Here is a 22,118-nt window from a genome sequence, read left to right as displayed (position 1 = left end):
TCTTTCTTTCTTTCTTTCTTTCTTTCTTTCTTTCTTTCTTTCTTTCTCCATTTACTCAGTGTCTATTTGGTCCTTAGTCCAAACCCCCTGCTACTGAGTAAGACATGTTCCTGCCTCTCAGGGAGCACAGAGAAGTGTAAACGGACAACGCGACATTGTGCTGGGAACACGGGGCCCCGGGCGAGACCAAGGGTGCTGTGACACGGGGATCTATTTGCAGGCTTGGTGTGGAGTCGGGGTCGCTCGGGGCTAGCTTCCCAGAGCTGAGCCAGATGGGGAGTAAGAGGAAGGAGAAGGGGCAGCAGGGAAGGCAACAGACGACGCTGCAGGGAGGGAAGCAGTGCCTGCAGAGGTCCAGGGTCTGGAGGGAGGGTGGAGAATTCCAGAAGCTGATGCCGTGCAGCTCAGTCTGACCAGAGTTTGGAGTGCAGAGAGATGCGGGGATTGGAGCTCTCTCCACCCGGATGGTAGTGTCCTGAATTTAGTGTCCACACGTCTGTTAACCTCTGAAGTTTCTAGGTTCCTGTCCTAGACTCTGATGGCGTTTTAGCAATGGTCATAAAACAACGACAATAATAACAAATCCGTGCAAAGTCCTTTGAATGTTTTATGTTGCATCCAGTGACTCTTTGAATCTTTATTAGAACGTTTTGAAGGAATAAGTCAAGAGATATGCAGCCCAGTCTGTAGTTTAGGAAAACCGAGAAGTAGGAGACGTTGTGATTTACCCCACTTGTGGGGGCCGAAACTGAAACTCCAGTCTCTTGCCTACAAATCCCACACTCTTTCCCCATAGACAGGTTGCCTTGGCCGATTAGGCTGCAAGGGCACAGTTTTGTATTCCCTTGGAGAAAACGCAAAACACAAAACACTGTTTCAGCCATGCTGCCTGGCTGCCATCAGGCCAGGCGTGACCTGTGGCCCCAGGTTTTGGCGAATGCCCCTTGGTCGTGCGCGTGCGCGGGGAGAGCAGAACGGCCTGCGCAGGTGGGATCCCGGTGGACGCAGGTCAGAAAGTGAGGGATCGTCCCCACCAGGCCTCCGTCCCCGACAAAACCCACCGTTGCAGAGTCTGGCCCTTCATTGGCCCTTTGACCCTCAGCAGACTCCCCCAGGAGCGGAGCTGAAAGGCAGTGTTCACTGGAACACATTGGCCTTCCAGGCCCTGTCCCGAGGTTTGCAGGTTCACGTTCGTCTTGTTACAGACTCTACAGAAACCAACGTGGTTGTGGACGGGATTCTGACTGTTCAGGAGGACGGAGGTGGAGGGCGGAGAAAGGAGCCTGAGATGATCATCTGATTTTTTTCCCAACTCTGAACACCAGCATTTCACCTCTTTCCAGCTAGGAAGGAGTCTCCCATCACAGGCACTCAAACAGAGCGATGCTTTCGGGAATAACCACCTCCTCAGCCGTGCGTGTGCGGCAACATATAACACGTGTAAAATGTGTGCACCCGGCCGCGGGAGCACCCGGCCCGGAGCCTCTCCTCACTGAGTAGGACCGTTCAACGTCGCCTCGGTCCCACATGCTCCTCTTTCTGTTTGTAGCAAAATTCAGCCATTTTCTGCTCCCGTGTTTTTCTACGCTGGATCTAGCCCTTCTTCGGCGGAGAAATTCTATCGCTGAAGTCCTTGGTCTTTGAACCCGAAAAGTCTCCAAGATCCATTCTTTATGGAAATGCCGTTCATCTCCAATGTGCTCACAGAAGTGCTTACAGCCTGCATCTCTCTGCTTAGTCCCGGACAGCCATTCATTCGTTCATTCATTCCCTCGTTCATTCAACTATCAGTGAGTACCTAATGCGTGCCGGGCATTGAAGACAAAATGGTAACCACTTTACCACCCTTCTCTCCATCTTTTTTTTAAGAACATAGAGCTACTGTCAATAGCAGTAATAATAAAAACAAGGCCTGTGCCTTCAGGAAGTTTGTAGTTAGTAGGAGAGGTAAGTAACCAGACAGGCTCGAGGCATGGTCGCTGAATGAATGAAACCACGTCCGGGACAGTGGAGGGGCAGTGCAGGACGGGTTCACGGCCTAGGAACAGGCAGTCGGGGACCCTGTCGTCCTGCAGGACCTAAGACAAGGGCTTTGGCACATGCGGTTTATAGAGGGCATGCCCTGAGGAGAGAGGGAGTAGGGAAGAACAGGGGGCAGGGGAATAAGGATAAGCAGGGAGACTAACTTCAGCTGAAAACAACAGCTGTTTCCTAAGCTCATGGTTCTGCTGGGCCGTTCCAGTCTGGACCAGACTCTGCTGATGTCGGCGGGGCGCACTCGTGTCTGAGGTCGGTCGGTCGGTCAGCTGAGGCTGCCGGTTCCAGAGAAACACACGTACTCTTTGTACCACAGAGTTGGCCTCGCCTTGAGTTGGGGGGGGGGGGGGGCGGGGGGGCGGGCTTACTACTCAACCCCACGGAGGCCAGCCATTGGCCGCAGGTTGCCATAGGAGGAGAGGAACTGGCTATGCTCACGGCGGGTAGCCAAAGTCAAGAGACGAGGGCATCTGTGAGGCTGGACCAGTCCTCACAGAAGCCGGACACTGGGGACACTAGTCCGTAACAGAGATTTGGACAAAGCGTCCTTTGCATCTGCCCTGGGTCACTAGAGAGACCTCTTAAACGAGACCTGAAGGATGAGCTTTTGGGGCGCCTGGCGGCCCGGTCAGTTAGACGTCCGACTCTTGATTCTGGGTCAGGTCATGACCTCACGGTCATGAGATCGAGCCTGTGTCAGGCTCTGTGCTGAGTGTGGCGTCTGCTTGGGATTCTTTCTCTCCCTCTCGGTCTGCCCTTACCAGCTCGCTCGCTCTCTCAAAATAAATAAACATTAAAAAAAAAAAAGACAAGCTTTAGCCGCGTGAAGGGCGGGGGAAGTGTTCTGGGTGAAGTTAACCGTATACGGGAGCAAGGCCACAAGAGAGCAAGGTCAGTCCCTGACAGGTGAGTGATGGGGACGGGCAGTGTTGAGAACATACGGGGTGCAGAGGTGACAGGGGACCCGATGCCAAGTGTCTCATATGATCGTCTAACGAAGATAACATTTTTGAGGCATTAGCCCAATATTTCTGTATCAGTCAGTACAGGCTGAGTTATGTTACATAACAAACAACACCCAAATCTTAGTAGTTTAAAACAAGATTATTTCTCTTGCTACACGTCCTTTGCCAGTCACTTAGGGGTCTCAGTTCCCAGTTGTTTTCACACTAGGACCCAGGCTGACAGAACAGCCGCCACCTGGAACGTTCCTCCCACAGCTTACCGAAGTGTGAAACAGGGACTGTGGAAAATGACTCCTTGGCTCTTAAAGTTCATGCTCGGAAGTGATAGTCGGCAAAAAGCAGACTTTAATTTTGAAAATATCTCTAGGAATAGAAAGCCACCCCCAAAATGATGAAACTACTGTTCATCAAGAAGATGTATCAATTCTAAACACGTATGCATAACACACATGAAGAGGGGCACCCGGCTGGCTCAGTCAGAGGAACATGCGACTCTAGGTCTTGGGGTTGCAAGTTCAAGCCCCGTGTTGGGTGTAGAAATTACTTAAAAAAATAAAATCTTTAAATTTGTTTAATGTTTATTCATTTTTGAGAGAGAGACAGACAGAGCGTGAGTCAGACAGTCAGACAGTCAGACAGGCAGAGAGAGAGGGAGACACAGAGTCTGAAGCAGGCCCCAGGCTCCAAGCTGTCAGCACAGAGCTCGATGCAGGGCTCAGACTCACAAACCGTGAGATCATAACCTGAGCCGAAGTCGGACGCTCAACCAACTAGCCACCCAGGCAGCCCCCAAAGTAAAATCTTAAAAAATATATACATATTTAAATATATTTTATATATTAATATAAAATATATATGAATATGTTTTAAATGTATTTTGTATATTTATATTTTGTATAAATATGTATTTTTTTATTTTTATTTTTTATATTTATATAAATATTTATATACAGTGAGAGAGAGAGAGAGAGAGAGAAATGGCAAAGCTCTAAGGAGCAACGAACAATCCTTTATCACAGAGCCCTGAAAAGCTGACAGGATAATAAGAAAGCGATAGATGATTCAGTGACATTTTTGCATCTGGTGATCCAGAGTAAACTGATGGAGAGGCTGGGAACTGTCTTGGGGTGGCTTCCCGAGGGACGGGCTCAGGGGTGTTCCAGGTCGGGAAGTCTAATAGGAGCCAGCCCCGCGTCCCCCCGGGCGGCTACAATCCTTAGGGTACGAGTGGGGCAAATGGAAACCTCCTTTCCCTCGCTGAATCCCAGGGGTTTAGGGACAAGTGCTTGATGTGCGGCAAGACAGGAATCACTGCTCTGAGCCCTCCCTGAGGCTGTGAGCACAGGCCAGCCCTTGCGTGGACCTGGGGTCTAAACTTGCCTCACCGAGGCGGTCCGATAAACGTCGGGCTGTGAGCTGAAGTATTGTCCAAACCCGATAGTGCCCCTTTGTGTGTGACAGAAGCAAACTCAAAATCACCTTTGGGATAGGGGCAGCTTCACCCCACATCTTGGGAAATCCCCCCAAAGAATCTTCAGGGTCAATGAGCAGTCACAGTCAAATATGACCAGATACACGCGCAGAAACGAAGCGGTATATTCTAGAACCAGCAGAAGCAGACCCATGCAGGCTTTAGATACTGAAAGCGTGAGACATATTTTAAAATAAATACAAGATTTACAAACCAATAAACAACATTGAAAAGATCTGCAGGGGATGGGAAACTATGATGACACATCACGGATTTGGAAAAGAACTAAGTAGAACTTCGGGAACTACAAAAGAATCCAATTTTAGTCTGTATCCTGAAGGCAGAGAAGTTGGAGTCCCGAGAAGGGAAACAGAGACTCAAAGTCACAGCCAGTCAGCAGCACGGAGAAGACCAGGGCTCAGGCTGAGTCTCCCCCGCGCTCCCCTCCCCCCGCTCCCCTCCCTTCCCAAGTCACCCCAGTGGGCCAGGCAAGGCCTCCACCTCGCAGCTCTGCCTCTTTCTCTGGGTTACCCCAAAGGCTATTTTGCCTTGGGTTTGTTCATCCATTAAAAGAAAGGAAAGCTTGGACTTCGTGCAGGAATTTTTGTTACAAATTTCCTATTGTGTCAGAATCCCGTGCGTTCCTCTGTTGGAAGACCCTCAGGCAGTACAGGAGCTTATTTCCGTCCTCAGCTCTTGAAACTTACGGAATTTGTTTTATTTTGGTGGCTGCGCGTATGGAAAATGGAGGAGAATTGCCTTTAACACCCACTTGAGAAAGAACGACCTGCCCCCGAAAAGCCAATGTGCCACGAGTCTCTCCCAGTCTCTTTGGGACAAAGGTCCCTCTCCAGAAAGAGTCTGTTGTTCTCCGGGCCGACTCTGGACACTAAGGCCGTTATCTCACCCAGAGGTGTTTGACATGATGGGCACCTTCCTGTTTTGATGACACTTGTTCTCGACGCTTTCCCTGCGCTCTCCCACAAGCTTAGCTGTGGTGTCAGGGAGCGGTCCTCCTGGAGCAGGTCCTTCCCTGTGCTCAGGAAGCAGTAGTTCATGACGATCACAGAAATCAACAAAGAGAAACTTCCCACTTGTAATTAGGCAAAGGACACATACATAAATATCCAGCGCCCTGTGGCAGAAATGCAGACTCGTGGATTAGGACCACGTTGGCAGACCGTTCTGGGAGCCTCGGGGGGCAGAAGAGGCAATGCGTGGGGCACAAAGGAAGCCCCCACATGTTCTCCAAGAGCTGAGTTCCCCTGCAGTTCGTTGGTGCAGGGGCTGTTCATTCCTTCCCCGGTTACATCCCTCTCTACGGCCCGTAGCTCATCTCATGGTGCGTGTTTGTTTACCACGGACTGAGAGAGCCTTCATGACAAGTTCCATGTGATTTTCATTCTTGTATCCTTGGTACCCAGCACGTCTAGCCCCTCGAAGGTTCTCCGTCAGTGCCTCATGGGTGAGTGAGTTCTTCTGTGACTGTGTCCACAGATTAAGAGGGGGCCCACGTGTCTCCAACATCCCTTCCGACGTGTCTAATGCACACGTGAGGCCAGGTGTCCTTCTCTTTAAGGATCCAGATAAGATCTGTCTTCAAAACCTTCCCATGTTTCTGTGAACCCCTGGAGGGCTTACTTTCTCATCATTTCCTCTGGCTAGACATTCTGCCTCCGCTTCCACTGAATTAGCTCAGTTCGTGAACGATCATCCCACACACTCGTTTGCAGTATCTTGACTCAGATGTGGAGCTGAGTCCCTTGAGTTTCACAAAAACCTCACCCACATCAGGCCGTTTTATCTTTAGAACTCTACAGAGGCTTTAAAGAGATTGGGGGCAAGGGGCGGTCTGTATTTCAACAGCACAAGTTTAGGAGTTTTGAATATTAGATATTCCAGTTTTTTAAAAACGATTTTAAGTAATCTCTACACCCAACGTGGGGCTCAAACTCACAAACCTGAGATCAAGGGTCGCGTGCTCTTCTGACTGAGCCAGCAGGCGCCCCTAGATACGCCAGTTTTCAGAAGACATTCTCCCATCCTCCAAATTGTGTGCCCATCCTTTCATCTCCACTTCCCTCCTCTTCTTTGTCTACTCGCACATCTGAATTTATCATAATTTTTAAATTAAACACGTCCCATCTGTGTTCCTGAAGTGACACATCCTCACCTTTGCCCCCCAAGGCCAACTTCTTTGGAAGGGGCCCTGGAGGCAAGCGGCCTCGATGGGCTGAGAGAGAGTAGTAGCAGAGGAGTCAGAAGGAAAACAAAACAGGCAGATGGTAGTAAGTGTCCCCGAGTCCCTGAGAAGAGTCCTTGCCCTGCCACCTCTCGTGACCAAGCCCTTGGGGTTGGGCCGCGTTGATAGAATCCCCGCCGAGGTTCTGATACCTGAGCAAACGGGGATTTATGAGCCATCGTCCCAGGACCAAGCGTGGGGAGGAAGCACGATCCCCGAGATCCCCGTCGCGGGGCAGGTGTGGAGACAGCCCAGCATATGGGTGTCTACACGTGGACCAACACAGCCTTCGAGGGTTCCCATGAGCCAGACACGGAGTGGGGGGCAGGAGGAAGGTCTCCGGTGCCGGCTAGAGCAGCATGAAGTAGCAGAGGCCCCAGACAGCCTCACTAGGCCTCCCGAGGCCACAGAGTAAACAGGAAAACATGGAGCGTGTCCTGTGTCACCAGAGGATCTGATACGTAGCCTGGGGAAGTCCTGGACGCGAGGGCGGGTCAGCTCAGCAGGTCACCTCATGGATCGATGTTTGAGGCCCAGACAGGATGAGGTGCTGCTCAGCAGGTAGTGACGTCAACAGGTGACCAAGACCAGAGTCCCTTTCCCAAAATGGTAACACGGCATGGTACTGAGGAAGAGGGGAGCAGGTAAGACACTGAATTGACTGAGATTGGGTCTTTCCCTCCGGTAGGACTGGGATCTCAAAATAGAAATTAAGTTCAGTTCTAGAAGGGAGTTTACTTTTGACACCCACATGTGTGTCTTTTAACACCTCTGGTAGGATCAGCCCATCCTGGTGTCGGTGAATGTAGGATCTTTTGTCACTGTACTGGGCATTGTGACTTCCTCAAGACAGATCAGCATGTTTATTTGAAAGTATTTCCTGCACTGTTCTGTTACACTGAGTTCATCTCAAGTGAGCTCCTGTTTCGATTATTGATCTTGTTCATTGTTCTAGAAGTATAGTTTTTCCTTGGACTGTGGGATTTGGGTTTGCATGCTCATTTTCACCGGAGATTTTCTGTTAGTTTGCTTATAAAGATTTGTTTCTGTCTGTGTGTCTGTCTGTCTGTGCTCCTCATCCCTATATAGGAATCTCGAGGTTGCTTCTGTACAGGATGTTGTGGGTGCCCTACCCAGAAGCCTCTGCCTGCTGGCGCACCCCTCCTCTGTCTGCTGTGAGCGTTGGTCGCTCCCTTCCCCAGAGAACTACTCTTGGCTTAACTTGTCAGGGATGCCTCACTGACATGGGGACACAAGAGACCAGACCCTGTGCCTCAAAGTGGGATTAATTCTGTGGTACAATTCACGTCTGAGAGGCCCTGTGGGATCAGGCCAATGCAGGGAACTTGGGACGGTTAATTTTAACGTGTCAACTTGACTAGGCCATGGGACATTTGGTCAGACATTTGGTCAGCCGTTGTTCTGGGTGAAGGGTTCTGGTTGAGATTAACATTTGAATCGCTAGGTTGAGAAAAGCAGATTGTCCTCCCTAGTGTGGGTGAGCCTCACCCCATCAGGTGAAGACCTGAATATCACGAAGAGGCTGACCCTCCCGCAAGTAAAAGAGGCAAATTCCTTCTGCCTGAGTGCTTTCAAGGTAGGACATTGGTTTTGGCCCTGCCTTCGGACTCAAACTGAAACACTGGCTCTCGCTGGGGTTCAAGGCCTCCGACTGGAACTACACCATTAGTTCTTCCGGCTCTCCAGTTTGCAGACGCACCCTGCAGACCTTGGGCCTTGTCAGCCTCCATAACCACATGAACCAGTTCTTTAGAAAAGTCTCTAGATAGATGACAGATGGGTGGGTGGGTGGATGGATGGATGGATAGATAGATAGATAGATAGATAGATAGATAATCTCCTATTGGTTCTGTTTCTCTGGAGAACCCTAATACAGAACGCACCCTCACTTACCTTCTTCCCCTGCCCTATCCTACATCGTTTCCTCCCTTCTCCACAGAGCAGCCCCTGTTACACCACTTGCACTGGACCCCCCGTCTCAGACTCTGCTTCTAGAGACTTCAGCTTAACACTCCTTCCAGTCAGTAGGTTAGAGTTGCAGTCTACAGCCAGGCCTTATGTCGGTGGTTCGGATCTCAGGCCCTGTAGTTCTGGGGGTTCCGCAGATCGGGTCACGGAGCCCCGTGCCTGGGGCTTAGTTCAAGTCTTAGTTGTGAGCTGGTGTTCATCCTCTGGCTTACGAGGCCTGCAGCTGCCAACAAGCAATTCTTTCGTCTTCTTTCAGGGGTGAGGTCGCCCTGGCCCGATGTAGCCTCTGGCTTCAAGCCCCCCATATCAAAAGAGCAGAGTTGGCCCACGGGATCAGAACTGCTGGCAGAGCCTGCCAGCTTTAGGGTCCAGGATCCGACGGACCTGAGGTCTCAACGTTTGCTCACCGCTTTCTTTCATTTCCCACTTCTGGTCCCCCGAGATGCTTGAGCCTGTAATTTTTCTGCAGCGTATTTTTTTAAGATTTTATTATTCTTTTAAGTAACCTCCACACCCAACATGGGACTCGAATTCACAGCCCTGAGATCAAGGGTTGCACGTTCCACTGACGGAGCCAGCCAGGCATGGTGGCAGTATTTTTTTATTGATGTACAATTTGCGTGCCATAAAACATGCATATTTTTAAGGGTACAGTACAGTAAATTTTGACAAATGTATCTACCCAGGTCGCCCACACCCAGTAAGATCTAGGAAATCTCCATCACGCAGTTTATTCCTCTGTCCTCTTTTGCAGCAGATACTACACCCCCAAAGGCAGCTGTTATCATTTTTTTCCTCCACAGATTAGGGTTTTTTAAACTTATTTATTCTGAGAGAGAGAGAGAGAGAGGCAGGGAGGGGCAGAGAGAGAGGGAGAGAGAGAATCCTAAGTAGGCTCCGAGCTGTCAGCACAGAGCCCAACACAGGGCTCAAACACACAAACCGTGAGATCACGACCTGAGCCGAAAGTAAGAGGTGGTGCTTAACCCACTGAGCCACCCAGGCATCCCTCTCCATAGATTAATTTTGCCTGTTCTAAAACTTCATCTGTATAGAATCATACGATACGTGCCTTTTGCGTCTGGGTTCTTTTGCTCAACATAATGTGTCCGAGGCATATCAATGTTGTTGCATATTCCTTCACTTGCATTACTAAGTAGTGTACTATTTCATGAATATACCAAGCTTGTTTATCCATTCTTTTGCTAGTGAACAATTGGATTATTTCCAGTGTTTGTCTATTATGAATTTTTTTTTATTGTTTGTTTATTTTTGAGAGAGAGACAGAGTGCAAGCCAGGGAGGGGCAGAGAGGGAGACACAGAATCTGAAGCAGGCTCCAGGCTCTGAGCCGTCAGCACAGAGGCTGACGTAGGGCTTGAACTCACCAACCGCAAGATCATGACCTGAGCTGAAGTCAGATACTTAACTGACTGAGCCCCTTGGCTATTATGAATAAAGCTATTATACACATTCTTTTATTAAATATTTTCATTGAGATATAATTCATATAATATAAATTTACCCGTTGAAAATGCACCATTGAGGGCACCTGGGTGGCTTAGTCGGTTGAGCATCTAGCTCCTGATTTCGGCTCTGGTCATAATCCCTGGGTCGTGGGATTGAGCCCCGTATCAGGCCCTGCATGAGCGTGGAGCCTGCTTGGGATTCTCTCTCTCCCCCCACCTCTGCCCTGCTCATGTGCACTCTCTGTCTTTCTTTAAAAATAAATAAAAACAAAACAAAAAACAAAATACACAATTCAATGATGTTTAGTATATTCACAGAGTTGTGCAACTGTCACTACAATCTACGTTTCAAAGCTTTTCATCACCTCAAAAAGAAACCCATGTCCCTCTTCTCCCAGTCCTAGGCAACCACTCCTCGGCTTTTTGTCTCTATAAATTTGCCTAACTGAAGGTCATAAAGATTTATAACTGTTTTCTTCTAAGAACTTTACGGTTTTAGCTCTTACATTTACATCTGGGATCTATTTTAATTTTTTTTGTGTATGGAGTGGGGTAGTGGTCCAGCTTCCTTCTTTTGCATGTGAATGTCTAGTTGTTTGAACATTAGTTGTTGAAAGAAACCACTCTTTCCCCCCCCACTGGATCGTCTTGACACCCGTGTTAAACAATCAGTGAGCCATAAGCATGAGGGTTTATTTCTGGACGCTCAAGCCTAATCCCTTGATCTTCATGTCTGTCCTTATGCTGTGCCACGTTGTCTTAATCATAGTAGCTTTGTGGTAGACTTTGAAATTGGAAAGTCGGGGTGCTCCAACTTCATTTTCATTAAAAGTTGTTTTAGCTCTTCTGGATCCCCTTCATTGCTCTACAGAATCAGCTTGTCAGTTTACACACACACACACACACACACACACACACACACACACACAACGTTTTAAGCCAGCCGGGGGTGTGATGGGGATTTTAGTGAAACTAGAAATCAATTTAGAAAGTACTGACCTTTTGGGGCCCCTGGGTGGCTCAGTCGGTTGAGTGTCTGACTTCGGCTCAGGTCATGATCTCACAGTTCGTGGGATCAAGCCCCGTGTCAGGCTGTGCGCTGACAGTACGGAGCCTGCTTGGGATTCTTTCTCTCCCTCTCTCTCTGTCCCCTCATCTGCTTTCTCTCTCTCTCTCTCTCTCTCTCGCAAAATAAATAAATAAACTTTAAAAAGAGAAAGTGTTGACATTTTAAAAATATCTTTAAGCTACCAAATCTTCCCAGTCGATGAGCACGGAATGTCCTTCCGTTGACTTAGTGCACCTCTTATTTACTTCCGTGATGTTTTCTAGCTTTCAGTGCACATATTTTGCACCTTTTTGTTAAATTTATCTATGTCCTTGTACATGGGATTGTTTTCTCATTTCATGTTTGGATTGCTCATCGCCAGTAGATAGAAACATAATTGATTTTTGCATATTGCCACTGTATCCTATAGTCTGCTGAATTTATCTGTTCGCTCTAATGCTTTCTTACAGATTCCTCAGATTATGTCACTTTATAGGCAGAGTTTTACTTCTTCCTTTGCAATCTGAGTGCATTTTGTTTCTTTTTCTTGCCTTTGTTTCCCTGCCAAGCACCTCAGGTACAACATGAATGGAAGTGGCAACAGCAGACATACTTGTCTTGTTCCTGATCTTCTGAAGGAGAAGGCATTCAGTCCTTCACCATGAAGTATGATGGTATGAACATTCTAGAATAGAGCTTTTTATAGACTGAGATCTACTGAGATCTTCATTTCACTTGAGGAAATACCTAGGTCTAGACTCCCTGGATTGCACGGTGGGTATATGTTCAACTTTCAAATAAGTGTCAGTTTGTTTTCCCAAAGTAGCTCTTGTATGGAACCATCTTTTTTTTTTTTTTAATTTTTTTCATGTTTGTTTATTTTTGAGAGAAAGAGAGAACACAAGCTGGGGAGGAGCAGAGAGAGAGGGAGACACAGAATCCGAAGCAGGCTCCAGACTCCGCGCTGTCAGCACAGAGCCTGACACGGGGCTCGAACCCACGAACCATGAGATAATGACCTGAGCCAAAGTCAGACACTCAACCGACTGAGCCACCCAGGCACCTCCAAAACCATCTTTTGAATCTCTCTTGTTGCATGTTATCTGTCGTCTCGGTAAGCTTTGGAAAACAGGAGGACCCCCAAACTGTGAATTTTTGCTGCACCTTAATTAGAAGGCTTCCAGTGAACCACTCAGCAATTCTGTGACCCCAAGAACGCAGAGTTCAAACGCATTCCCTCGTAAGTTCCCTCCTTGTCCACTGCGTGAGCCCCGTCTGACTCCTCCTCAGTTATCCCCCCGAGAAGAGCCCAGCTGGACCACAAAGCGCATCACCTGAACCACTGTTCACTTTATTTGCATGTGATGTTTTCATGGTGATGTCATCAAAATTAGGAAGAATCCCTCCCTCCAACCAAGGCAACCACGGAGAGGAGGCTGCACAGTGCACTTTCGATGGAGATCGTTCTCCTGCCTCGCTGGGCTCCAATTATAGTCTCGTTTATCTCCTGTGTGATCAAAAAAAACGTTCTGCAGGCTTCTAATGCCAACTTGCACACACCGCTCACTGTGAACCCTAATGCCCATTCCCAGCACTGACGTCAGCATCTTCGGCAAAGCACCGAGACCTCTGTGGGCAGGTGTCATGTCAGGCTGAGCGTCCCCCTGCTCACCTCACCCGTGAGCCCTCTTTTTTAGAGTCTCTCTCTGCGGTTCCTTAGCTTCCCATAACCACAAAGATCTCCTTTTATTTTCTAAAATGGAAATATTTCTATTGTTCTGGCAGATTATGAAAGTGATGCATGTTTGTTTAAAGAAATAAAGAAGCCTAGAGAGTATAAAGTGTAATTCTTCCTTCTATGAAATGACTAACATCAATAATAGCTCGATAAATCTGGGGAGAATTTTTTTTTAATGGCTAACGATTTGGGGGCTAAGTTCGAGGTTTATCCTTCCAGGTTTTAAACATGCTGTTAATAGTTCGTGTAGAGAGTTGGGGACTGCCATTGCCTTGGCCCCCCATCCCCCTCCGTGGCTGAGGAATAATACTCCATTGCATATATATACCACATCTTCTTTATCCATTCATTCATTGATGAACGTTTGGGCTCTTTCCATACTTTGGCTGTTGTGGATAGTGCTGCTATAAACATGGGGATGCACATGTCCCTTCGAAACAGCACACCTGGATCCCTTGGATAAATGCCTAGTAGTGCAATTTCTGGGTTGTAGGGTAGTTCTATTTTTAGTTTTTTGAGGAACCTCCATACTGTTTTCCGGAGTGGCTGCACCAGCTTGCATTGCCACCAACAGTGCAAAAGAGATCGTCTTTCTGTGCATCCCCGCCAACATCTGTTGTTTCCTGAGTTGTTCATTTTAGCCATTCTGACAGGTGTGAGGTGGTATCTCATTGTGGTTTTGATGTGTATTTCCCTGATGATGAGTGATGTTGAGCATTTTTTCATGTGTCGGTTGGCCATCTGGATGTCTTCCTTGCAGAAGTGTCTATTCTTGTCTTTTGCCCATTTCTTCACTGGATTATTTGTTTTTTGGGTGTTGAGTTTGATAAGTTCTTTGTAGATTTTGGATACTAACCCTTTATCTGACATGTCATTTGCAAATACCTTCTCCCATTCTGTTGGTTGCCTTTTAGTTCTGCTGATTGTTTCCTTCGCTGTGCAGAAGCTTTTTGTTTTGATGAGGTCCCAGTAGTTCATTTTTGCTTTGGTTTCCCTTGCCTCCAGAGACGTGTTGAGTAAGAAGTTGCTGCGGCCAAGATCAGAGAGGTTTTTGCCTGCTTTCTCCTTGAGGATTTTGATGGCTTCCTTTCTTACATTGAGGTCTTTCATCCATTTTGAGTTTATTTTTGTGTATGCTGTAACAAAGAGGTCCAGGTTCATTCTTCTGCATGTCGCTGTCCAGTTTTCCCAGCACCACTTGCTGAAGAGACTGTCTTTATTCCAATGGATATTCTTTCCTGCTTTGTCAAAGATTAGTTGGCCATACGTTTGTGGGTCCATTTCTGGGTTCTCTATTCTGTTCCATTGATCTGAGTGTCTGTTCTTGTGCCAGTACCATACTGTCTTGATGAATACAGCTTTGTAGTATAGCTTGAAGTCTGGTATTGTGATGCCTCCTGCTTTGGTTTTCTTTTTCAAGATTGCTTTGGCTATTCGGGGTCTTTTCTGGTTCCATACAAATCTTAGGGTTATCTGTTCTGGCTCTGTGAAAAATGCTGGTGTTACTTTGATAGGGATTGCATTGAATATGTAGATTGCTTTGGGTAGTATTGACATTTTAACAGTATTTGTTCTTCCTATCTAGGAGCATGGAATCTTTTTCCATTTCTTTGTGTCTTCTTCAATTTCTTTTATAAGATTTCTATAGTTTTCAGTGTATAGATTTTTCACCTCTTTGGTTAGATTTATTCCTAGGTATTTTATGGTTTTTGGTGCAACTGTAAATGGGATCGATTCTTTGATTTCTCTTTCTGTCACTTCATTGTTGGTGTATAGGAATGCAACCAATTTCTGTGTGTTGATATTATATCCTGCAACTTTGCTGAATTCATGAATCAGTTCTAGCAGTTTTTTGGTGGAATATTTTGGGTTTTCCATATAGAGTATCATGTCATCTGCGAAGAGTGAAAGTTCGACCGCCTCCTGGCCGATTTGGATGCCTTTTATTTCTTTGTGTTGTCTGATTGCAGAGGCTAAGACTTCCGATACTGTGTTGAATAACAGTGGTGAGAGTGGACATCCCTGTCTTGTTCCTGACCTGAGGGGGAAAGCTCTCAGATTTTCCCCATTGAGGATGATATTAGCGTTTGGTCGTTCATATATGGCTTTTATGATCTCGAGGTATGCTCCTTCTATCCCTACTTTCTTGAGGGTTTTTATGAAGAAAGTCGCTGTATTTTGTCAAATGCTTTCTCTGCATCTATTGAGAGGATCATATGGTTCTTGTCCTTTCTTTTATTGATGTGATGAATCACATTAATTGTTTTTGCAGATATTGAACCAGCCCTGCGGATGCTTGGTCGTGGTGAATAATTTTTTTAATGTATTGTTGGATCCAGTTGGCTAATATCTTGTTGAGGATTTTTGCATCCATGTTCATCAGGATGCAGTTGGTCTATAGTTCTCCTTTTTAGTGGGGTCTCTGTCTGGTTTTGGAATCAAGGTAATGCTGGCTTTATAGAAAGAGTTTGGAAGTTTTCCTTCCATTTCTATTTTATGGAACAGTTTCAAGAGGATAACTGTTAACTCTTCCTTAAATGTTTGGTAGAATTCCACTGGAAAGCCATCTGGCCCTGGACTCTTGTTTTTTGGGAGATTTTTGATTACTAATTCGATTTCCTTACTGGTTATGGGTCTGTTCAAATTTTCTATTTCTTCCTGTTTCAGTTTTGGTAGTATATATGTTTCTAGGAATTTGTCCATTTCTTCCAGATTGCCCATTTTATTGACATATAATTGCTCATAATATTCTCTTATTATTGTTTTTATTTCTGTTGTGTTGGTTGTGATCTCTCCTCTTTCATTCTTGATTTTGCTTATTTGGGTCCTTTCCTTTTTCTTCTCGATCAAACTGGCTAGTGGTTTATCAATTTTGTTAATTCTTTCAAAGAACCAGCTTCTGGTTTCATTGATCTGTTCTACTTTTTTTTTTTTTTTTTTTTTTTGGTTTTGATAACATTGATTTCTGCTCTAATCTTTATTATTTCCTGTCTTCTGCTGTTTTTGGGTTTTATTTGGTGTTCTTTTTCCAGCTCTTTAAGGCGTAAGGTTAGGTTGTGTATCTGAGATCTTTCTTCCTTGTTTAGGAAGGCCTGGATTGCTATATACTTTCCTCCTATGACCACCTTTGCTGTGTCCCAGAGGTTTCGGGTTTTGGTGTTATCATTTTCATTGACTTCCATCTACTTTTTAATTTCCTCTTTAACTGTTTGGTTAGCCCATTCATTCTTTAGTAGGATGTTCTTCAGTCTCCAAGTATTTGTTACCTTTCCAAATTTTTTCTTGTGGTTGATTTCGAGTTTCATAGCATTGTGGTCTGAAAATATGCACAGTATGATCTCGATCTTTTTGTACTTACTCAGGGCTGATTTGTGTCCCAGTATATGGTCTATTCTGGAGAACGTTCCATGCGCACTGGAGAAGAATGTATATTCTGCTGCTTTAGGATGAAATGTTCTGAATATATCTGTTAAGTCCATCTGGTCCAGTGTGTCATTCAAAGCCATTGTTTCCTTGTTGATTTTTTGATTAGATGATCTGTCCATTGCTGTGAGTGTGGTGTTGAAATCTCCTATTATTCCAGTATTACTATCGATGAGTTTCTTGATGTTTGTGATTAATTGATTTATATTTTTGGGTGCTACCACATTTGGTGCATAAATGTTTACAATTGTTAGGTCTTCTTGGTCTATAGACCCCTTGATTATGATATAATGCCCTTCTGCATCTCTTGATACAGTCTTTATTTTAAAGTCTAGATTGTCTGATATAAGTATGGCTACTCTGGCTTTCTTTTGTTGACCATTAGCATGATAGATGGTTCTCCATCCCCTTACTTTCAATCTGCAGGTGTCTTTAGGTCTAAAGTGGGTCTCTTGTAAACAGCATGTGGATGGATCTTGTTTTCTTATCCATTCTGTTACCCCATGTCTTTTGACTGGAGCATCGAGTCCATTGATGTTTAGAGTGAGTACTGAAAGATATGAATTTCCCTGAATGGCTCAGGCGGGTGGGGCTGGTAGGGGCACCGATCGCCCCATCGTACTTTGGGATAGATTTATTTGTATTGCCACCTATTTCTTCAGAGTGGAGTCCTAGAAGTAGACTTGCCACGTTCTCCTATGGGCTCACCTGCTTACCTGCCAGTGTGGCGATGCCCAGCATGGTGCTCCGCCCACCCCCAGCACTAGCTGGGCATTGGAGAGCACAAAGTCAATGGCCGTGCTGATGCCGTTGTCATCCTTCTTGCTTTGCGCTCACCAGAGCCTGCCATCTCTCACCCGCGGACTGCACGTGCTACCACTCCTCCTGATTCGCCTCTCGCCTGGTACCTTTCCCGGGGTCACCCACCAACATGGCCCCTTCACTTCCAGGACACCAAAAGCGTTCTTTTTAATAGCATCACATTCCGTAGTATGAATATCCATTAATTAATTAACTTTCCACCACATAGAAAAGTACTGAGAATCCATGTGCCACTTTAGTTATTAGAGAACGAGTTCAACTGCATATAAATATTTTCGCCTATTTGTTGTCTGTCTTCTGATTTTTCTTTTGGTGATGTTTGTGTCGTGCACATTTTTATATTCACAAAGCTGAATTTATTAATCTGTTTAGGTCTTCTGAATTTTCAGAAAGCCATTGCCAATGTCAAATTATGAAGAAATTCTCCTGTGTTTCCTATTAGAACTTCTGTGGTTCCAATTTTTACATTTAAATACTTTATCTTTTTTTTAAAACTTTTGCCCATTTTTAAAAATGTTTATTTTTGAGAGACAGAGAGAGAGAGAGAGACAGAGAGAGAGGCAGAGAGAGAAGAAGAGAGCAGACCAAGCAGGCTTTGCACTCTCAGCCCAGAGCCCAACGTGGGACTTGTATACCACGAACCAGAAGATCATGACCTAAGCCAAAATCAACCTCAACCAACTGAGCCACCCAAGCGCTCCTAAATATAGGAATCTATATTCCTATCTTTTGGAATCTATATTCCAATCTTTTGGAAGTTTAACCACGTATGATGTGACATAAGAATCAAAGTTTAATTTTTCTCCCCCAGAGGGCAGTCCATTTGGTTGACTCCTTAAATAAGAAATTTAATGTATCCCTCATTTGATTTAAAAAGCCATCTTTAATATAGACTAAATTCCCCCACCCCCTTTTTTTTTGAGAGGGAGAGGGATAGAGCCCCAAGCGGGAGCTTGCTTGGGATTCTCTCTCTCCTCCCTCTCTCTGCCCTTCTCCCTCTCTTGTGCTCGATCTCAAAATAAATAAACATTTTTTAAGTAGGGTTTTTCCAGATAAACATAGAGGAAGGGAGGGAAAAATAAGATAAAAAGAGAGGGAGGCAAACCATAAAAGACTCTTAAATACAGAGAACAAACTGAAGGTTGCTGGAAGAATTTTGAGTGGGCTAAATGGGTCATAGGCATTAAGGGGGGCGCTTGTTGGGATGAGCACTGGATGTTATATGTAAGTGATGAATCACTAAATCCTATATATTTCAGATATATAATATGTATCTTAATTAGGAGTTTTCCATGCTCTTTCAAAATGCGGGTCTGTTTTTCCCTCACATCTTCTAACTAATGGTTATTTGCAAACATAAGTGTAATTGAGTTTTATGTATTAGTGCTTTCACCTATTAACTCAATTGTCTTGTGACTCACAATATTTTTTCTGGTGATTCCCTTAAGTTTTCCAGTTATTCAATACTATCATTACAACTAGAGATACTTTGTCTTTTCCTTTCCAATTTAAAAAATAAACTTTATATTTCACAACAGTACTAGGTTTATAAAAAATCATGTAGAAAGTACAGAGGGATCCCATATACCCTACTTGTAATTTCCCTTATTATTAATATCTTACAGTAGCATGGTATATTATATTTAATGAACCAATATCGATAAATTATTATTAACTAATGCTTAGACTTTATTCAGATTTCCTTAGTTTTTAGCTGATGTTCTTTTCCATTCCAGAACTAGTTACATCTAGTTGTCTTATCTCTTTAGGCTCCTCTTGGCTGTGACAGTTTCTTAGACTTTCCTTGTTTTTGATGATGCTCAGCTTTGAAGGGTACTGGTCAGGTATTTTGGAGAATTTTCCTCTTTTCCAATTTTTAGACCACTAATTTCTTTCTCTTATAGCATGGAGCTAGTGCATCCAGCGCGATGTTTCGTAGAAGGGACACCGGCTTCCTTCTCTTCTTTGGTTTTCAGCTGGAATACCTCTGGACTGCCCAGGACGCATTTTGAGCGGAGATAGATATATTTGATGATGGTAACAGAATATTATATTCCTACACTTGTATAGTCTTCCTATCCTGATTATAGTCAATATTACTTTTCTCAGTGTCTACCTTGGAATCGTTAAGCATGTTTTGTGTGTATGGGTGTGTGCATGGGGCGGGGGGAAGGTGGCGGGGAGGGTGTGGTATTTTGCAGGCTGGCTGTTTTCACAGCCCAGTGACTCCCTTCTTGTTTCCGCCCCTGACCTTTGGAAATTTGGCAGTTCTGCTTCCTCTGCTTCTCGGAACCAGACTGGGACCAGGAGGGTTTCTGCCTCAAGTCCTGTCCATATCCACAGCTCTGACTCACGCCGTGTCCCGCCCTCAGGACTCGCATGTCTGCAGGCCATCTGAGGTCTGTCCCGCTGCCCCTCTGACTGCCCTCCTCTTTACTTGCTCCCACGTAATTCTTGCCCGACGGTGGCCGCGTTTAGTAGCCCTCAGTGTGAAACCTGAAAAGTCTGTCTCTCTCTAAGTTTGGTTGAAAATGGAGTTTGCTTTTTAATTCATTCTTCTTGCTGTTGTTTTATGGCTTCCTAGAGACGACGAGAATGCAGACTTCTGCAACCACGCTCATAGCAAAAGTCTTAACGAAGTAATTTTTGGCCCAAAGAACACCCACTGATTTCTGGAACCAGGAGACAATTCAATCAGTCTTTGAACTCTGTCACACGTAGTTTTATTAGAAACATAGGGGGGATTTTGGAGAGAGGACAGCCGAACTTTGTGTAGTGAAATAGAAACTTGAATTGCCAATATAGAGAGCTTAATTAAGAGATAAGGAAGTTCACTCATTCATTAGAAAATAATGGAACGACTGCTTTGTGCGAGGCATCGTGCTAGGCAGTTAGGTGGGGGTTACTGTTGCTGGAGTTAGTCTGATTCATGATTAGAATGTTGTGTTCCCTTAACCTCAGTTTCTTGGGGTAATAAAACCCAACCTTATCTACTTTGCGAAGACGCTGAATTGAGTTTCGATATATGAAAGCACCTGGTGGGTTTCGGCTCTTCTGCCGGGGGAATTTGGAGCCGTTGTAAACGTTTAAGGAGTAAAGTGCTGTGAACACGAAAATGGGTGGAGCTTGTGTGTGGTTCACCTGAGCCCAGGAAGCCACTGACCGGTACAGAATAGAGGATGTCAGGTGGCTGTAGCACAGCCAAGGATAAAGATGGTCCGTGACCTTGACAGAGAGTAGTGTACGGGGAGATGCCTCGGGGACCGAGGCAGCAGACGAATAACGGGAGCAAAGGTGCAACTGACAAACGGAAGCGTAGGGACCAAGAGTCAGGCGGGGCCCGTGGCCGGAGGCTGATGAACGAAGGACGTCCCCGAGGCAAAGATTATGCCTTCTCATTTCCCCACACCCGGGGGCAATTTTCATTCGAATTAGGGGCCCATTTGCCCCCATGTGATGCCAAGGTCCTGCTCTGAGACAGGGGTTCCTGAAAACACTCTGAGATTCGCATACAGGGGCTTTCATGGGGAGTTGCCTTGGGAGCAACACCTATGAGGGCATGAAGGAAGCAAGACTGGACAGCAGGACAAACTGAACTGCAACGTGGTTGCATCAGAGGCCCCGCCGGCCTTGCGGGGGGCTCTGGAATGGGAGAGGCCGCTCAGAGTCCTCCCACGTTAAAGCAGGAGAGCGAGCATTTGCTTCTGCGCGTTATCCAGTAGGAGGAGGGCAGGAGCTGCTCCAGGGAGGACAGTCCTGAGAGGAGACTGGCTCAGAGCTGTCGGCTGTCAATGCTCCCGGCAGCTGGTGTGGCGAGTGCGTCAGTCCCGGACGGGGCTGTGTGGATGGGGCTGTGTGGACGGGGCTGTGTGGACGGGGCTGTGCGGACGGGGCTGTGTGGACGGGGCTGTGTGGACGGGGCTGTGCGGACGGGGCTGTGTAGACGGGGCTGTGCGGATGGGGCTGTGTAGACGGCACACCACGGCACCTGCTAGGCCCCTCCAGCCCAGCGGGAGGCAGCTCAAGACTGCTGCCCCTCAGGGCCCTACTTTCCCTTCGGTATCCTCTTCCCTTCTCTGCTGCTGTCCCCCACACCCCCCTACGTGGTCTCTACAAAAACTCCACAAACCTCTCACTCCCTGATCATGGAGTGCCCGTAACCCCACCTACCTTTCATCGGTCTAGAATGTCCTTCCTCATGTCTTTTTTTTTTTTTTTTTTTTTTAATGTTTACTTTCAGGAGAGAGATTCAGAGCATGCGTGGGGGAGGGGCTGAGAGAGAGGGGGACACAGAGACCGAAGCGGGCTCCAGGCTCCGAGCTGTCAGCACGGAGCCCGACGCGGGGCTCGAACTCACAGACTGCGAGATCGTGACCTGAGCCGCAGTCGGACACTTAACTGACGAAGCCACCTACGCGCCCTTCCTTCCTCCCTTCTGTTCATCGAAATCATGCTCCTTCTACAGGCCCGCTTCAACGGCTCATTGTGTTGTGAACTTTGGAATTGAATCCATTTCTCCTTCCCCTAAGGTCCCAAAAGTTTCTGTTGTGTGTGTCCGGCTTGCGTTACGGTTGATCTGACGTCTGTGTGTTCCCTTTATCAGATTAGAAACCCCACGAGCGCAGGACTTCCTCCTGTATCCTAGTCCCCTCCCCATAACCTAGCATCCTGCCTGGCGCAAAACAGACGTCCGCCACGTCGGAATTAATGGCGTCAGATGCTCCAAACTGTTAGGGTTTCTCGAGGAGAACCTCCCCAAAGGTGTGAAGAGCCTTTGCCAACGCCCTGTGTTTTCCCTTCTTATTGGAAGAAGGTGAAATGTATTTGTTCAGTAGGATCCAAGTGCCTGCTCTAGGTCACATATGACAGGGTGGTTGCCTGTCGTTCTTGCTGTTGGGGTAAAATTCACACAGTA

General features: G+C 46.3%; 1 protein-coding gene across 1 annotated transcript in view; it reads left to right on the top strand.

The window, feature by feature from the left end:
• GLB1 (galactosidase beta 1) overlaps positions 1–21,583 on the top strand; it is a 113,911-nt gene extending 92,328 nt beyond the window's left edge. The window contains exon 16 of the mRNA XM_049629065.1: positions 21,444–21,583. Coding sequence (XP_049485022.1) covers positions 21,444–21,479 — 36 coding nt within the window. The 3' untranslated portion in view covers positions 21,480–21,583. The remainder of the gene's footprint in view (positions 1–21,443) is intronic.
• The last annotated feature ends 535 nt before the right edge of the window (positions 21,584–22,118 follow it).

This window comes from Panthera uncia, chromosome C2, assembly GCF_023721935.1.
Source record: "Panthera uncia isolate 11264 chromosome C2, Puncia_PCG_1.0, whole genome shotgun sequence".
Lineage (NCBI taxonomy): Eukaryota > Metazoa > Chordata > Mammalia > Carnivora > Felidae > Panthera > Panthera uncia.
The sequence above is the reverse complement of the archived record's forward strand: the minus strand, read 5'-3'. Positions and strand labels throughout refer to the sequence as shown.